Raw genomic sequence first — 17541 nt, forward strand, 5'->3', positions numbered from 1 at the left:
CCTTACGAGAACAATATGGAAAGAAACACATCTGACACTACCTTACAGACTGTCTTACGTCACGTCTTACGTTTAACGTCCTATGAGTCTCTGGCTATATGTGAGATGTAGAAAACAAAATGGCGAATTCGATCAAAGTGGATTTGCAAGTGCTTTATTTTGAAAGAAAAGAAAATTTTTTAACATTAATACCTAATTGAAAATTCCTCAAAATATTTTCTTCTTCACACTCTACAATCAACATAATTCAATAAAATAAAGACCAGTATTTCATTTCCAATTCAATTGCAACACCAGAAGTGCTATAATTCCTGTGAACCCAGCACCGAGCACACTAAACTTTTAGCACAAACATTTATTTTGTTTTTCCGAAACAAGTGAATATAAAAGAAAATAAAACACTTTTTTAAACAATAATTAATTAAAATTACATAGCAAAAAACAAACCAATATATTTATTGAAAACTTTGCACCAGTGCGCTCTGCGAGAGTGTGTAAAAATATTTCTCTTAACCCTGTCAATAAAATGAAGACAGACAATTAAAAAAAAAACCAACCAACCAATCGAACTAAACCAAACGAAATATGGACCCCAACTCCAGTCCGTGGGCGTATGCATACAACCGCATTGTCCCATCAGCATCCGGCTCCAGTGACGACTTCCAACACACGCACTTGGCACAAATATCAGCCGCCGCTGGCTCCTCGGCGCAATCCCTGCTCCTGCAGGCAGCTCACTCAAGCATCGCTGGTTTCAATGCAACAAGTGGAAACTTTGTGCCTCCCACCCCGATCGGAGGATATAATCCGGTATTCCAGCAGATCTATCATCATGCGGCTCAGGCTGCCGTTCAGCCGAAGCCGGCTCATTATGCTTCTTCTGTAGGAAGCACTTCTCATCGTCATTTGGGATTGTCTGGGACTGTGGAGAAGCAAGAAATTTGTCGATCGCAACCTGCTGCTTTGGGGTATACAACGAATCAGTCGATTAATATACCAACTTCGAGCTATTATGGGGAGAATTCTTCTTCGAGTGGTGCTTCACCTTCGCCGACTACGAGTGCAACTTCATCGACAACGCTAAGCTGGAATACGCCAGTGATTGGGACGCCGCAGCAAATGTCTGCAAATACTTTTCTCACAATGCACCAGCAGCAGCAGCAGCAACAGGCCCAACAACAGGCCGCTTTAAATCAAGAAAAGGCAAGTAAATTTTGTGTTGATGAACAAAATTAATACTTAATTTTTTGAACAAGATTTAAAAATAATAATAGTTGAATAGGTTAACAAAGCGGGTCACTTTGAAGAAGCATGATTATTTTTGAACAAGAAGAAGAAGTCAATTCCAGTTTATTTCTGTTTAGGGTTTAAAAAAAAGTCATTCTTTAATCGAAGGTACAAGCAAATTTAAAAACACCGGCACTCTTGGCTTCAGAAATTACAGCATTTGCTGATGATAAAGCTTTTGCATATATGGTTGTAGATCTCTGCTTGACTTAACTTCTGATATTAAATTTGATTTGGACATTAAAAGACGCTGGTTTGCAGTTAATAAAATGGTATTGAGCAATAAAACAAAAGTAATGTACTTTAGTCTAGCAAGCTCTCAGATTTTAGATTCTTGTTATTTTTTTTATCATCGTTCACACTGAAAAAAATCCAATTCAGCGTTAATGACAATAATACGAATAGTTTTATTTCTGATGAGTCCTGTTCCCCAAATTGCTTTAAGGATTTTGTCAAGACCTTCAAATACCTTGGAGTCTTACTTATTGTGCTGTTCCAGACAATTTTATACTCTTGGTTTGTATTGCTCACAAGAAATACTAGTTATGATTTAATCCTATTCTTATTATTATTAAACAGCTTCATGTTATTTGAGGAATTTAAATTTCTTCCTGTAAGACATTTATACTACTTAAAGGTATTTTTTATTAGAAGTTGTTATCTCTCAGCGAGAAGTAATTCACGACATAATTTACGAGTTAATACCTAGAATTTGGTAAACGTCCCTCGTTATAACAAATCGCATTTTCGAAGATTTGTTACAATAGTTGCTCCCTCAGTTTTTAATAAGTTGCTTTTCGACATAAGAGTTTTAAGAATATTGTCCTCTTTCCTACAAAATGTTAAATCATGGCTGCTCGAACACGATCACATTGAAATTGAAAACCTATTGCCAAAAAAAAAACTAAAAAAATGTCCTCTTTTATTTTTTTTTATCACCTTGCACACAACTACATAATATGTATGTTGATTTTAATGTTTTTTGATGAGTTTTTCTCCACTAGCTCTAGCTTTAAGCTTCGCTAAAGAGTGTCTCTTAGTTTGTTTTGGAACGGTTAAACAAGAATTTATTATTCAGAAAGTCACGATTTAAAAATTTAGTTCTTACGTATTATATTATTTACTTTACGCAGCTGAAGCGAAACGAAATATTTTGAAGTCTCCAAAGCCAACAGCGGACATGCTAACGAAAAAATACTATCGGGTATTATAGCAAAGTAAAAATAATAAAAGGACAAATAAAAAAATTCAAGTAAAAACATCAGAAAATGAGTTTTAAAGCTTCAGCTGCGTACCTACAAGGCTTAATAAAATTCATAAGTAATCTTACTTGACATTTATTTGATTTTGTAAAATCCAATATGTTAATTTTCTTGGTCTTCTAAACTTTAAATATTTCCTTATATGTTGCACCTTAGGATGGGTCAAAAAACCACTTTTTCGAATTTCAAATCCTAATAGCGCGGAAAAGTGGCTAATGGTGATGACTAAGAAGGGTTTAAAAAATAATCAGTTAATATCTTCTGCCTCCAGTTTGACCTTGAAAATTGAAAAAATAATTTAAAAACTGTTTTTAGAAAAAAAAATTGACCACCCTAACGCCTTATTTTTTTTAAATATAATATTCATATTCTTTTCCTGATTTTCGCCCAAGTTCTTTGGATGTGGATCTTGAGCGGCTAAATATGATGAGCTCATTAAATTCTGTTCTTGATAGCATTGTAAAATTCGACACCGCTGCCAAATGTTATGGTTTCCTCCGGAGATGCAAGAACTTTTTCTCCCACAGGCAATTGTACTCTAGAGCACCGATTGACGAAGCGTCTCATGTCTCACGTCGTTATGTCGTTATTTTTATAAACAATGCTCTAATAAAATAGCTCTCTCCATTCTTCGTTTCAACGATTCAACCGTAATACTCGCGCTTCAAGGAATGCTCGACATACCGTCAAATACAGATATCCTTACTTCAGTCGCACTACACGAATGTGGATCGCGTTTTCCTCCGTTTTTCCGCCCCATTGTAAAACTCAGAACTTCAAAGCTTATGTTCATCGGTATCTCCTTTTAAATCCCTACCTATTTTACTCGTGCTGTGTTCATCATTTAAGAGTAGATTAAACACTTAAGTGGGGGCGTATCAAAATTAAATTCTCATGTTATCATATTTGCTATCATATATTCAAATATTCTTAGTTTATTAGCCATGACTCCTATTTACCATGAAACGACAATTATATAAACAATTTGAATTTTTATGATAATGGGCCTTCATGATTATATTTACCTGTAAGAGAAATTAAAAGCTTAAGGGCTTATTTCGGTTTAAAGTATTGATCAATTAATAAATAAGTCTGCTATTATTGGAATCGAAAGTTATGACTTCTAAATTCTAAGAAAATAGAAAAAATTACTTTCGAAAATTGATTTTTGAAAAATGTCACGAACTTAATTTATATTAATATGTATGTACATAATACGAGTATATTATGTATGTATGTTCATGTGTGTATGTTAAAAGTTGTGTCGTAAATAGTCAAGGAAAATTTTAGGGTCGATTTTTGGGTATATTCTAAAGCAAGGGCCTATCTTCAAAGTTAATACTTGATATACTCTGACCCATGTTAACGTTTATTTCTTTGTAAATAATAACGATAGAAATTTCGACCAGGACTTTCTTTCCAAAAATTCTACGCTTTGCTAGTGCGTTTAAATAATGTTGACATCTTTTGTTGCTGAAAAAAAAATTTCAATGTTATTAAATTAAAATTAAAAAAAAGAAGCGTCGTAAGTAAAATGCTTTTTTCTTCAGAAAAAATAGTAATGAATAAAAAAAAGTCGGTTACAAGTTTTGCCAAAAAAAAAACCAAAAAATCTTATGATACTCGGGAAAACCGGCAACAAGTTAAATTTTATAAAAATGTTTTATTTTTATCTAAGCATCAAAAGGATAAGAAAAAATTAAAATACATCGAAATCATCTCATTTGTCCTAGTAAAAACAGGCCATAAGATAATTTTTATTAAATGTGCCGTTATAATAAATATTTAAGGTTGTTTACCTTTTTTGGATTTCATACTAAAAGTAACACTTTTCAGATCGAGAGATATTGCAGGACATTGAACTGGTCCATTTGTTCCTATTCCTAGGTTACTGTACTCTTCGTCTTGTCAAGTTTTAGCTTCGCGGCCCTAGTGGGGTGAAGCTCCGTCTCGTCGTGTTGGTAATATTAAGGAATTAAACGTTCAATTTACTTGATCGATTCACTTTCGCTCTTCGTCTTAATTCTGCTAAACGTCGGGAAAAGTAATTTACTCACCTTCATTTAAAGGATACGAGAAAAAATTCTACCACTGACCTCCGCCTATATTTTCGCTGCAGATCTTTTGAAGACAGAAACAATTCCGTTAAAGCTTTTCTTAAAACGCGTTTTTCACTTTTGCAGTAGTTTTATATTTAATTCTTCAGATTTCAAAATACAACATGCATGTATTGGCCATTCTTATAGTTTCACAGAAACTACGCATTGAAATGATACGGTCTTATTGAAAACATATTTTTAATCTGTCAAAATAAATTTAAAAGTGAAAATTCCACCAAAAACTTGGCTCACAAACAATAAAAATTTATTGCTCGATTTTCAAATTGATTTGTCATTTTGGTGTTATAGCAAGTACTGTTAATAGCCGTGTTTTATTTGTCTCCGTGGTCCATATTATATGAAGGTTTCACAGCTAAAACGAACCAAGTAAAAAAAAAGAAAAAAAATCCGAATAGTCTTTCATTAGTTTCATCCAAAAGTGTATCGATTCAAATTATCATATGTTCGAAAAAAATATTCAACATAAGATTTAATGGAAACGTATTTACTTTACCTAGTTATATCTCCGAATCCATTTTTTGTGACTTGGTTCATTTCAGCTCTTAGCCCTCCATAACATTGTATGTAGGTATTTATTTGTGTTACAACAACAAAGCGAAATCCTTCTTTTGTTGTAACGCAAATAAATACCATGATCTGATCTGGATCGAGGGAAAATAAAACACGGCTAGTATTGGTTCTAATTTTTTTTTTTAATTAAACCTACCTATTGCTGTAAAATCTTTATTTATGCATTAATGAACCCTTAACAAATAAATAAATAATAATAATGAATAAAATAGTTTTAGTCTTATTCAAGTGACCCGCATAGTGAAACCTATAGATGCAATGAAATTGCTGATAGTGAGGTTTTATAATAAATCTTTTCTTCATTTCAATTCGCATTATACCTTAAAAAACTTAACCTTGGTTAAATCTAAGGTTTCATTCACATTAAATATTTAATACAGGTTGTCTTCGTTTATGCTTTATTCATTATTTACATACATTTGAACTTTAAAACGAATTTTCTGTGTTGTTGTTTTTTCAATAAGAAATAATCTAATTGAAATCCCACCCACCGCAGGTAATCAATTCCAAACAATCAAACCTTCAAATTCAAATGAAGGCTCAATCAAAAAATTACGAAGACCTCATTTATGTTGGAAACCATCAGCCCGAACACGAAGAGAACACTCTTCAGTTAGATAATCAAATTATTCAAGCCGTCTCAGAAGAAGACTGCGCTCGTTCTGAAGAGGGCTTCTACACATTTGTTGACGGAAAACTGTCGTACAACATTCCTGCTGCTGCAATAAGCTCAGCTTCTCTGCCAAATAAAATGCCAGTCTCTTCGATTAAGGTTGTGACGCCAAGAAAGCATAGCTCTAGCGAAAGTCATCACCCTACTCTGCAACAAGGCTTAAGGCAAATTCCCAGTCCAGCTTATCCAATTTATGAAAGCCCTTCTTTATGTTCTTCTGTGGGCTCACCACCCCCAGCTGTGAACAGTGTTCACCATAATGAAACGGCGAACAATTCGAGCCATAATAATGTGTACAAATCAAATACACCAACACAACAAGCTCAAACCTCTCTCGACGTATCAAACGTTGGACGTGGTGCTAATAGTAATAGCAATCGCAGCAACAATTTTGCGAGAAATAGTGTTAGCAATAGCTCTCTTTCACCTACAACAAGTGTTGGCTATTCTTCTGTGATAACAAGTGCCTTTCAAGCTCAACAGCAACAACAGTTGCAACAAGACCATCATCAAATGCAACAGTCTGTATGCTGGCCCGGTAGCAGTACCAACAAGTTATCTGACATAAATAAACATGATCAGAAGGTGTACTCTATCCATTCCCCACATACACAAGAAAACAATATATACATATTGCCTCCATCGTTGCAAATAAAGCGAACGATAATAGAAACAGTCCAGCAAAATTCTGAATTGCCACAAGCTTCGCCCCAGGTTCACCAGCAAATGGTCGAAAATGCATTGCATGTTATGTCTTCACAAAGAGATGCAGCAAAACAACAACCTCGAAATCAATTACAGCCGACAGAGCCGCAACAAATAGTACAAAGCAAACAACAGCATTCTGTTGAAAACGTTTTGGCTACAAACAATGCGCAAGCGTCACAGATTCAAAATACCACCAAGGTTTGTATCCGAATGTTTGTTTTTTATTTGTATTTGTTTTGTTTCGTTTAATTGTTCTCATTTATTTATTGTATTTTTTTTTGTTTTGCTTTGTTATAAATTAAATAAAGTTACGTTTTTTAATTTATGAAATTAATCTTCTTTTCTTTTTTATTTTCAATAAAAATTAAAACACAATTTAATTATTTTATTATATTTCTTTGTTTTTTTATAACTAGGCAGTGTTTTGAATCTGTAACGCTTTGTTTTCATAAAAATCTTCAGCTATAATACACAATATTATAAACAGTCAAGTTACAACCGCGCATTTTATTGTTAGTTATATAGCATATAAGAAGAAAAGAAGATTTTAACTCAATATTTACGATGTTGTTATATATTTTGGCATTAATTTTAAATATTATTTCAGGTTGAAGAAGTACAAAAGCCGATACCGACAAAAAAAGCGCCTCGAAAAAGGCAACCGAAGAAAACTTTATTACAAAACAATGACTTTTCGCGATCATCACAGCAAAACAACCAATCACTTCAGCAACCTTCAAGGCAGCAACAACAGCAACAAATTCAACATCATCAACCCCAGCAGCAGCAACAACAGCAGCAACAGCAACAGGTCCAGCAACAACAGCAACAACAACAGCAACATAATAGTTCCTTTTATGATTACAACAACCGATGGATGCAGCCTAAAGTTGAAAACAATATTAATATTCCGTCTTTTGGCAACACTCAATCGCAACAGACAAATTCAGTACCACAGCCACAACCAGCACACGTTCAGTCTTCTCAAACCCATCCTCATATATCTCAAATTTCACAATATTATCCGGCATTTCCACAGCATGTTTCAACACAGTATGCTGCGTGTATGAGTCAGAACAATAGCCTCTACAACTTGACGCCATTGGGACAAGACACTCAGCAAGAACAACAGCAACAACAGAATGTGCATCAAAATGCACAAGACACATTGCAGCAGCAAAACACTTCAGAGGAAGTGCAATCTGAACCAGCTGCGGATAGTTTATCTTGCAAAGTCATAGTACCCAACATTGAAGATGAACTTCATTTTCTTACAACTGCTGATCCAAAAGTTTCGGCAAAAGTACAAAACAACTCCCTCTATGGGCGTGATTCTAATAATCTCAAATCAACTATACAAAAACCACCAGAAGCCGCACCAACATACCCGCCTTTTGAAAAGAAAGACGGACCAGGAAAGAAGTCCGCCTTTATGGATAGCTATCTTAAGTTTCTGCAAGGTGAACGCGATGAATCACCCCCACCTCTAATGAAAACCGGTAGAAAATATAACTACCAAAAGCCATGTATGCAAAAAGAATATGTTAATAATAACAAAAGAAAATCTAGCGATAACACTCAATCATCGAACCCACCATCTGTGGCAAATGCAGAAAATACTTCTTCACCGGCAGTGGAAGGATCTTCTGCACCAATAACAAATGCCGAAGGCACTGTTACGGGTACAGATGATGGCCATAAAATTAAAATAATAAGTCAGACCCAGATTCTACCCAAAAAGCGACCTCAAGCACAAAATATGGCAGCAGTTATTCAACAAAATCCAGCCAATTCTGAAGAAGTAACACAACAGCATCAGTTGGCCCAACAACAACAACAGCAGCAACAGCTTCGAGTCGGACAACAACAGCATTCGCATCAATACCGACAGGTTCAGCAGCAAACCCAAAATTTCCATCAAGGTAGGTGAATCCTTATTTGTAATCTGCCTCAAGGTTAAGGTGTTTTGTTTTTGCATTACAGAAAGACACTGAATGAATAACATTGTTTAAAACCTGCAGCATTTCTTCATAAATATTGTAAAATTGTAAAAAAAAAGAATTGAAAGTCTTAATGTGTTCACGAGTATATTTTTCCGATTCACATTGTATTTTTTTGGTCTTGTTTTAGTTTTATAAATCTATTGAACTGTAATTGCGTTGCAGGTCTTTCGAGTCTTCTTTCATTCAAATTGTTTTAATATAACGAATAGAACAAGACAATATTTTGTATTTTTATAAAAAATGTTCTTCAAAAGAAAATGTTCCATTTTCTATATTTATGAACTTTTTTTTAATTCATTAATCTAACATCACATGCCTCACTTTTTGGGGATTTATATGGTAAACGTTGTAATACTTATAAAGAAAAGCTGTAAATATAATTATTACCGATAAGAAAAAAAAAAAACAAAAATGTTATGTAGCTGCATTTCGAAATAAACAAAAGCATACATCCGCATTATGGTGTACCGAACACAAAATCTCTTTCTAATTAAAAATGCTTGTGGTTGTAAAATCATACCTTAGGTATCGATTTTCATTTATTTATTAATGGGAATGAAAATGTTCAGTTTGTTTTTTTTTTTCTAACCCTTTCGGACCCAGCGTTACTCTCATGTAACATATTTTTAAAAATTCGTAAAAAATATTTCATTAAATACTTGTTTAGGTTTCGATGGCTTATTTGAAAGAAAATTATGCCTAGTTACTGGATTATTACAAAAAGTTAGTCAAATATCATACTTTTAATTTTTTTTAATGGAAAAATGGACTGAAATTTCCCTTTTTTTTTGCAAAAAATATGGTCATAATTTTTAAATAAAGATATAAAACTTGTTAATCCAAAAAGTGTTTTGTTTTTTGGCTTAGAAGAGTTATTTTCTCAGTTGTCCGACTTTTTTTGGTGGCCTATGCAGTGCATGTTACTTACATGTAACATGAGAGTAACACATTAGTTTTGCTATTTATTACTTTGGAAAATAACTTTTTGCTATTCATATTTCTTAGTTTTTGATGTTTTTGACACGATAATACTGAGAAAACATTTTTTAATATTGATTTTTATAGCTTGGGTTCGAAAGGGTTAATTAATAATTTTTTTTTGTGAAAGACATCTTTTTTTAACCAACAAGAGATAGTCGGCTAATATAAGCGCACAGTTTTAAGAAACAGAGTTTAACCGTAAAAATTATGAGCCAATCTATATATTGTACCCGATATTCAATATTATTCATCTTATATTTCTTTTAGTTGTGTGTAAAGAACAAAATCAGTATTGCCCTTCCTGCCCTTTACTTTCAAGGAGCTTACTTATTCCAATGAAACCCCGAATCGAACAATACCATTGTCCTATTTCTTACATTAAGTGAATTGCCTTTTGCCACCAGAGATCAATTTTTGTATATCCAAGCTAAAATACTGGGATAGTACTGGTATCATATTCAATTCACCAAAAGTGATTTTTTTTTTTATCCGAAATCCTTATATGGAAATGCATAAACAGTTATTATTTGGCAAAACTAATCTTTTTGGATCCGAAATTTTCATATTAAAAGGGATACAAAATTATTGCCAAGGAATTTAAAATATTTAAATATTTTGCACTTTTGCCCTATTACAAAAGAGCTAACGTTGTTATTAATATGTACCTATACAAAATTCTTGAAATTTCCCGCTGAGAAATAAAACAGAATTTTTTAATTTCCCTTTAGATCCCTTGGCTCTTCCGCAACGTCGAGAGCAATCTTTGCGAAAAGCAAAAGCACGTGGTATCAACGAGATCATGCAAGCCACTCCTGCAGCTACCGACCGCGACGAACCGGAAGAATTCGCTGATTCTGATACCGATCCGGTTTGGACACCACAAGACGACGATGTAAACCGTTTTGTGCTATATTAATATTTTTTTTTATATACAATTTTCAATCATAGAGTGAAGATGGTATGCCTGGGAACTTTGTTGGCAAACGTAAGAATCGTCGATTCAAAACAAATGCTTCTACAAAGAAAAAAGATACATCGGCGTTAAAAGACGATACAATATTGGAAAATGACAACGTCAATAAAATGGCATTAGTTTCATCAACATCCAACAATATATCAGAAAACACACCTGGAAATACTGGCGATAACTTTAAGGTATAACGACGTCAACGTGAAATATTATTTGTTTGTGTTTTGTTTATCCGTATTGTATGTATTTTAGACGGGTGATTTCATTGTTTTGCGATCGGACTTGGTAAATGATTGGCCAATAATTTGGCAGGTTGATTCCAAGTGTATATTACAAAAGTACGAGTCATTCTGTCAGAATGGTAAAATGTTTTACCGCAATATGTCAAAGGTGAACTGATTTTGAAATTTTAGTACTTGATAAACTATTAAGTATTTTTTGTTCATTTGCCCAGCAGTATGCATCATGGAATTTGGACACAAAAAAACTTTACATAAAGGCACCAGTAAGAATTCAAGTTCAATCCCATACTGAAACAATTGTAGAATTCATGCGCTCTGAATTGCTTGCGGATGATACTGAACAATTTATTGAAAAAATTATGGAAGACTATCTTACTTATCGTGATCATTTTGAGATCTATATTCAGACGATGATCTCACAAGTTTTGGACCCAAGTTTCTTTTCAGAAATTAATAGGGAAAAAGGTTAGATGCACATACTTATATAAATACTTATCACATTATTTGTAACCATAAATTTTGGTTTAAAAATAGACGAATACTTTTTATCGAGTGTAAGAACTATCGATGAAATAATGGAAAATTGTAAAAGAAAACTTCTTTCCATAACACCCTGGACCCGAAGTGTTATTGTTTCTATAGAAACATGGCCGCAATGCCATGTGTTCACAGAATGGGGTCAAAATAATGTTAATCAGAAAAACTGTGGAGGATGTCATCAGCCTGGAATATCAGTGAGATTCCTTCTATTCGGACATCCTTACAATACTAATACAATGCAAACGGTACCAGTTGATATGCGAGTTGCTTATGAAAAGGTAGCATTTAGTTTTGAAATATTTAAAATAAGTCAATATTGAAGACATTTTGATGAAATTCTTTTAAAGGATATTCTTCTTTGTCGGATTTGTGCTGCCAGAGCTGATATATTCCACAAAATCGCTCATGAAAAATACAATTTATTTGCTATTTGTACAAGACGTGTGGGTGAACATCAAAAAGAACTACCGGGAAAAAGTTCTACAGATATTCTAAATGATCTTCTTGCTGAAAATAACTGGGTTGACGAGGTGAGTAATACATAATACTAATTTGAATTTGACTTTTTTACATTTATTTTGTATGGAATTACAAACATTTGTAGTAAGGGGTTAAGCTTTTTACTTGCGATATATGTAGGTACTATAGGGCAAGTTTAGGATTCGTAAAAAAAATCGAACTCGAGATAACAATTTTACATGACATTACGATGATGGAGAATGCCAAAAAAGTGGGTCCGGCAATTCTGTTTGTCTGTCCGTCTGTCTGTGTGTACCTCGAGCTACCACCTAAACTAATGGAGCGATTTCCTTCAAACTTGGTAGTTAACAGTTTTGGGTGATTCCCTAGACGACAAATTGAAATTTTTTTTTAGGACCAAAACTAACGGTACCTTTCATATAACGGAAATGGAAAAGTTAATTTTTTTCAAAAACGGCTCTAACGATTTTGACGAAAATTTTTGTGTGAAGTGTAACACATAAAAGCTTCCTTTGGAAATAAAAAAAATATTTTTTGAACCGTTATTAACGGTACCTGCCATAGAATGTTTTTTTTTTGATTTATGAATTTCTCGTAAACGACAAAACATATTTCGACCAAAATTTTTGTACAGAAACGTTTAAACTATCGTTATTTAAAAAAATTTAAAATTTTTCAAAAAACACATTTTTGAATTTTTAAAAAAATATTTCAAAATTTTTTTTCGATAAATCAATTTTTTGGAAACGGGTTGGTAAAAAATTCTGAAATTCCGTTTTTATGTGTAAATTATTTATTTCTTCAAAATGGCCTACCAACTTTTTTTTTGAAAAATGTTAGAAATTTTTTATATACATATAAAAAATTATTTATTAAAAAAACGGCTCTAACGATTTTCGAAAAATTTTTTTCTAAAAATTCCCTTTTATACAAGAAATAAAATGGCATACTTAGTTTTTGGTAAAAGATCATTTAAAACGGTATTTAATTATTTATATATAAAAATGAGTTCATTTAGTGTGTGTGGCCGATAAACTCGCGTTTGGCTGGTCCGATTTTGGTAATTTTTTTTTTGTTTAAAAGGTATTAATGTGTAGATGGTTTGTATACAAAAAAAATAATACCTTTTCTCGCATCTTTACATAGCTGTCAATTTGTACGAGTAAAAAAACACTCTCACTTAAAAAAAAAAAAAACTAAGCTTAATTTGTAAACAAATTTATTAGACAGGCTTTCAAAATAATTATTATCGTTCGCAAACATTTACATTTATTTTGTATGGACTTACAAACATTTGTAGTAAGGGGTTAAGCTTTTTACTTGCGATATATGTAGGTACTATAGGGCAAGTTTAGGATTCGTAAAAAAAATCGAACTCGAGATAACAATTTTACATGACATTACGATGATGGAGAATGCCAAAAAAGTGGGTCCGGCAATTCTGTTTGTCTGTCCGTCTGTCTGTGTGTACCTCGAGCTACCACCTAAACTAATGGAGCGATTTCCTTCAAACTTGGTAGTTAACAGTTTTGGGTGATTCCCTAGACGACAAATTGAAATTTTTTTTTAGGACCAAAACTAACGGTACCTTTCATATAACGGAAATGGAAAAGTTAATTTTTTTCAAAAACGGCTCTAACGATTTTGACGAAAATTTTTGTGTGAAGTGTAACACATAAAAGCTTCCTTTGGAAATAAAAAAAATATTTTTTGAACCGTTATTAACGGTACCTGCCATAGAATGTTTTTTTTTTGATTTATGAATTTCTCGTAAACGACAAAACATATTTCGACCAAAATTTTTGTACAGAAACGTTTAAACTATCGTTATTTAAAAAAATTTAAAATTTTTCAAAAAACACATTTTTGAATTTTTAAAAAATATTTCAAAATTTTTTTTCGATAAATCAATTTTTTGGAAACGGGTTGGTAAAAAATTCTGAAATTCCGTTTTTATGTGTAAATTATTTATTTCTTCAAAATGGCCTACCAACTTTTTTTTTGAAAAATGTTAGAAATTTTTTATATACATATAAAAAATTATTTATTAAAAAAACGGCTCTAACGATTTTCGAAAAATTTTTTTCTAAAAATTCCCTTTTATACAAGAAATAAAATGGCATACTTAGTTTTTGGTAAAAGATCATTTAAAACGGTATTTAATTATTTATATATAAAAATGAGTTCATTTAGTGTGTGTGGCCGATAAACTCGCGTTTGGCTGGTCCGATTTTGGTAATTTTTTTTTTGTTTAAAAGGTATTAATGTGTAGATGGTTTGTATACAAAAAAAATAATACCTTTTCTCGCATCTTTACATAGCTGTCAATTTGTACGAGTAAAAAAACACTCTCACTTAAAAAAAAAAAAAACTAAGCTTAATTTGTAAACAAATTTATTAGACAGGCTTTCAAAATAATTATTATCGTTCGCAAACATGAATTTAATCAGATTTTGTTGTGTCATGCTGTGGATATGTATTTAGGTATGTATGCAAAAAAAGAACGATTTCCCTGTGCAGGGACGGGTTAGAATATTCCTGCAGCGCCTCCCCGCTTGTTATTTATAAAAAAAGATTTTATTTTTTTTTCCACTTATGAAATTCCGTGAAAATATCATATATCTTATTTTGTTCAATGAAAAGCTTTAACATTAGAGTAACTTTTACCATAAGAGCAAGTGCGTGCGACCCCAGTCGTGCAATTTATTTTAATGACATTGCGAAAAAAATCAAAAAAAAATCATACTTTTCTCGGGAACTAGTATTGTTTGCAAGGCTTGTTAAATGGCATTAATCGGTATATTTTGTATTTTGAAGGTTTTTTCAACCTTCTGTCATTGCAACATTAAACACCCCGAATGTCACTTCTTATAAGATTAGTAACATAATCGAAAAGAAAGCAATGCCGTAGTTTTACTAGAGGAGCATTCAGTGAGACAGGAAGAATTTACTGAGTTAAAAAAGAATGTCTCCAAACTAAAATCTTTCTACAGCGCCACCGTTCAGTTCCAAAGAGAAATAAACGAATTCGCCCTCGGAGAATATAGAACACTTTGGAACGAACGAAAGAGATTAGTTTCTTTTAAACTCCAATTGCAAAATTGTTTTATTTGTCAAGTTCTATATTGTGTGAAAAATGTATAACTCGTTCGTTTGTATGTGTTTTTAAATGAAGTCTCTTTTTCGTCGCTTAAATACATTGGATTGTTTATATTAAAGAATAAGATTTTTCACATATTTAAATGACAAAAAGTAATTTTTTTACCAGTTAAGTCTCATAATTATTATGTACATTTCACATTTAAATTTAACTTAAATCAAAAATAAATCATATTTAAAAAATATATATGTATTTAAATCTTATTTAAAAAAAATTTAATTCAATCATATTTTAACAAATCGCTTTTATTTATTAACTTTTTACATTTTCAGCTATTTCGTAATATGCGGAGCTCTTGGGCTGAGGTTGAGAGTTTGGAACGACAAAAACGTTTTCACGAAGTTTCGCAATAATAAGTTTTTAATAATTTCGATGTTATTTATAAAGAAAAAAATATGATTAACGTATTTGGTTTTATAAAAAAAAAAATTATATTTTATTTTATTTTATTTCGAAGTAGAGAAGTTTTTAATTTCAGTATCCAGTAAATAAGTAGGGATAAGAACTACATTAATATAATATGCGCAAATCTTAAAGATTAAAATTTGTTTGGACAAACCAGCATGGTTTTGAGTTTGGATTTTTTTTTTTTTTTTTATTGTTGGAAAAGAATGTGTTATGAACTAAATTTGTATAAATATACGAACAAAAATATAGAAAACAAGGATTTACGTAGGCTCACGTATGTATGAAAATTGTTTTCCTATAATTTTTGAATAACAAATAATTCTTTTATAGCTGATTTAAATGTAAGCTAATAAATAAACAATTTTAATGATATAAACATTATTTGTGTTATTCAACCAATTGAAAAATATGGAAAGTTCCTTTAATCTTTGGCATAAGAAAAAAAATTGGGTTTCTTTTTTGGGTGGATCTGATTTCGAAGTTTGCTTATGTTTGCCTAAATAAGTCCAACCACATAAATATTGTTCAAAAAAATGCTCAGCTCAAAATAGAGTGTCACGTGGACAAGATTGCACCCAGAAAAATGGAATATCACTTTTCTTCTATTGAGAGTTCCGGGCGAAAGGTCGTTCACGTTCGGAAAAATTTCGTAATAGACAAATCTTTTCTTGTGTAAATTTTGGTGGCGAGCAAGAACCTAGTTTAGCGGAAAATGGTAATTCCCCTCTGGTGAAACTCGTAATAGCTGGCAGAAATTATTTTTTGGGTGGAAAAATTTCCACGTAAAATAAACGATGTAACGTGTCTTCTGATTATCAAACAATGTGGCTCTGTTGGTTGGATATTAGAAGTATTTTTCAGACCTTGATTTGTTAGATCAGCAAAATAGAAACAAAATACTGAAGGCGGTATTAAATGGGGAATGGTAAGGACAACACGACTTTGTACACCCCGACTCACGACAGCCCGACTCAACCCATAGCCCGACTCAAGATAACCCGACTCATCGCAACTCGACTCAGGTCGAGTTCTTACCTGAGTCAAGTTGCGATGAGTCGGGCTATCTTGAGTCGGGCTATGGGTTGAGTCGGGCTGTCGTGAGTCGGGGTGTACAAAGTCGTGTTGTCCTGAGTCGGGCTCTGCTTCTACTATTAAATGGTCATACTGATAAGGCAAATATGGCCGGAAAATGCGTGAGAAAGGGGGAACATGCTAATAAGTTGAACGGTCTTCATAAGGGGGTAAAGATAAGGCGTCGGAACGAGGTAAGTTGCGCAAAGCGAACCTGAGGAATCTCGTCTGCATAGCTTCAATTCTTAAGCATTGAGTGATTTGGGAGCGAGACCAAACGTGACTGGCGTATTCAAGGATAGGTCTGACGTACGTGGTGTAAGGAGATTTGGTTAATAAAGTGATCTATTTCTAATAATAAATTGTCAACGTTCACTAATAAAAACGTCGTAATTTGTCTCATTTTGTCAAAATAACGTAGATACTATCCCATTTCAAATTTGCAATTCGTACACTGAGCCAAAAAACAACGTAAAATCAATCTAAACCACTTTGAATCAATGGAAAATCACTACATTTTTAGCCTAAAGTGGAAAATGATTGAATCAAAGTAGCACACTTTAAATCAAAGTTGTTCACACATTAAATCAAAGTTGTTCACACATTAAATCAAAGTTGTTCACACATTAAAAAAATAAAAAAAGTTAAACTAGCATCCGCTGGGGATCGAACCTGCTATACCTGGGTTGACAAGCTTGTGCTTTACCACTGTGCCATCTCACTTATAAAAATTGATGTGACAAACTGTAAGTTAAGCATAGGACTACTTTTTAGAAAATTAATGAATATATTTTTCACCATTGATTCAATGTAGAACGGATTAAAAATTACTATGCGTTTTTTCTCTGGGTGTAGATATTTAAAATTATTTCTAGCTGTATGAAACCTAATATTATTTTGGGGCTTTGGGAATTCATTTCTTTGTATTCGGTAAACAAAAAAGCTATATTTATCTGATAAAAGAACATGAGAAAGTTTGGTTTTGTACATAATAGTCCGGAGAGATAGATTCCTCAAGAGGAATTAAGACCCAAAATACATAATAAAGAACATTAGTACAGAAAAT

At 32.5% G+C, this 17541-nt stretch overlaps 1 protein-coding gene and 1 long non-coding RNA gene across 3 annotated transcripts; one reads left to right on the forward strand and one right to left on the reverse strand.

Annotated features, from left to right (window-relative positions):
• Positions 1-102: 102 nt before the first annotated feature.
• LOC129919977 (uncharacterized) lies at positions 103-15452 on the forward strand. Of its 2 annotated transcripts, XM_056001120.1 has the most exons (10): positions 103-1203; positions 5736-6818; positions 7228-8542; positions 10333-10496; positions 10553-10759; positions 10827-10964; positions 11032-11281; positions 11351-11634; positions 11704-11886; positions 15269-15452. In XM_056001120.1, the coding sequence occupies exons 1-10, from the start codon at positions 586-588 to the stop codon at positions 15347-15349; spliced, it is 4323 nt and encodes a 1440-aa protein (XP_055857095.1). In that variant the 5' UTR covers positions 103-585; the 3' UTR covers positions 15350-15452. The 2 variants fall into 2 exon arrangements, with proteins under 2 accessions (XP_055857095.1, XP_055857096.1); XM_056001121.1 differs by lacking the exon at positions 5736-6818 and having other exon boundaries at positions 104-1203.
• Positions 1418-1901, reverse strand: LOC129919978 (uncharacterized). The gene is made up of 2 exons (XR_008773156.1): positions 1757-1901; positions 1418-1648 (listed from the first exon to the last, which is right to left on the reverse strand). It is a non-coding gene; the product is annotated as an uncharacterized LOC129919978 (long non-coding RNA).
• Positions 15453-17541: the final 2089 nt, after the last annotated feature.

The sequence above is a fragment of the Episyrphus balteatus genome, chromosome 4 (genome assembly GCF_945859705.1).
Source record: "Episyrphus balteatus chromosome 4, idEpiBalt1.1, whole genome shotgun sequence".
Lineage (NCBI taxonomy): Eukaryota > Metazoa > Arthropoda > Insecta > Diptera > Syrphidae > Episyrphus > Episyrphus balteatus.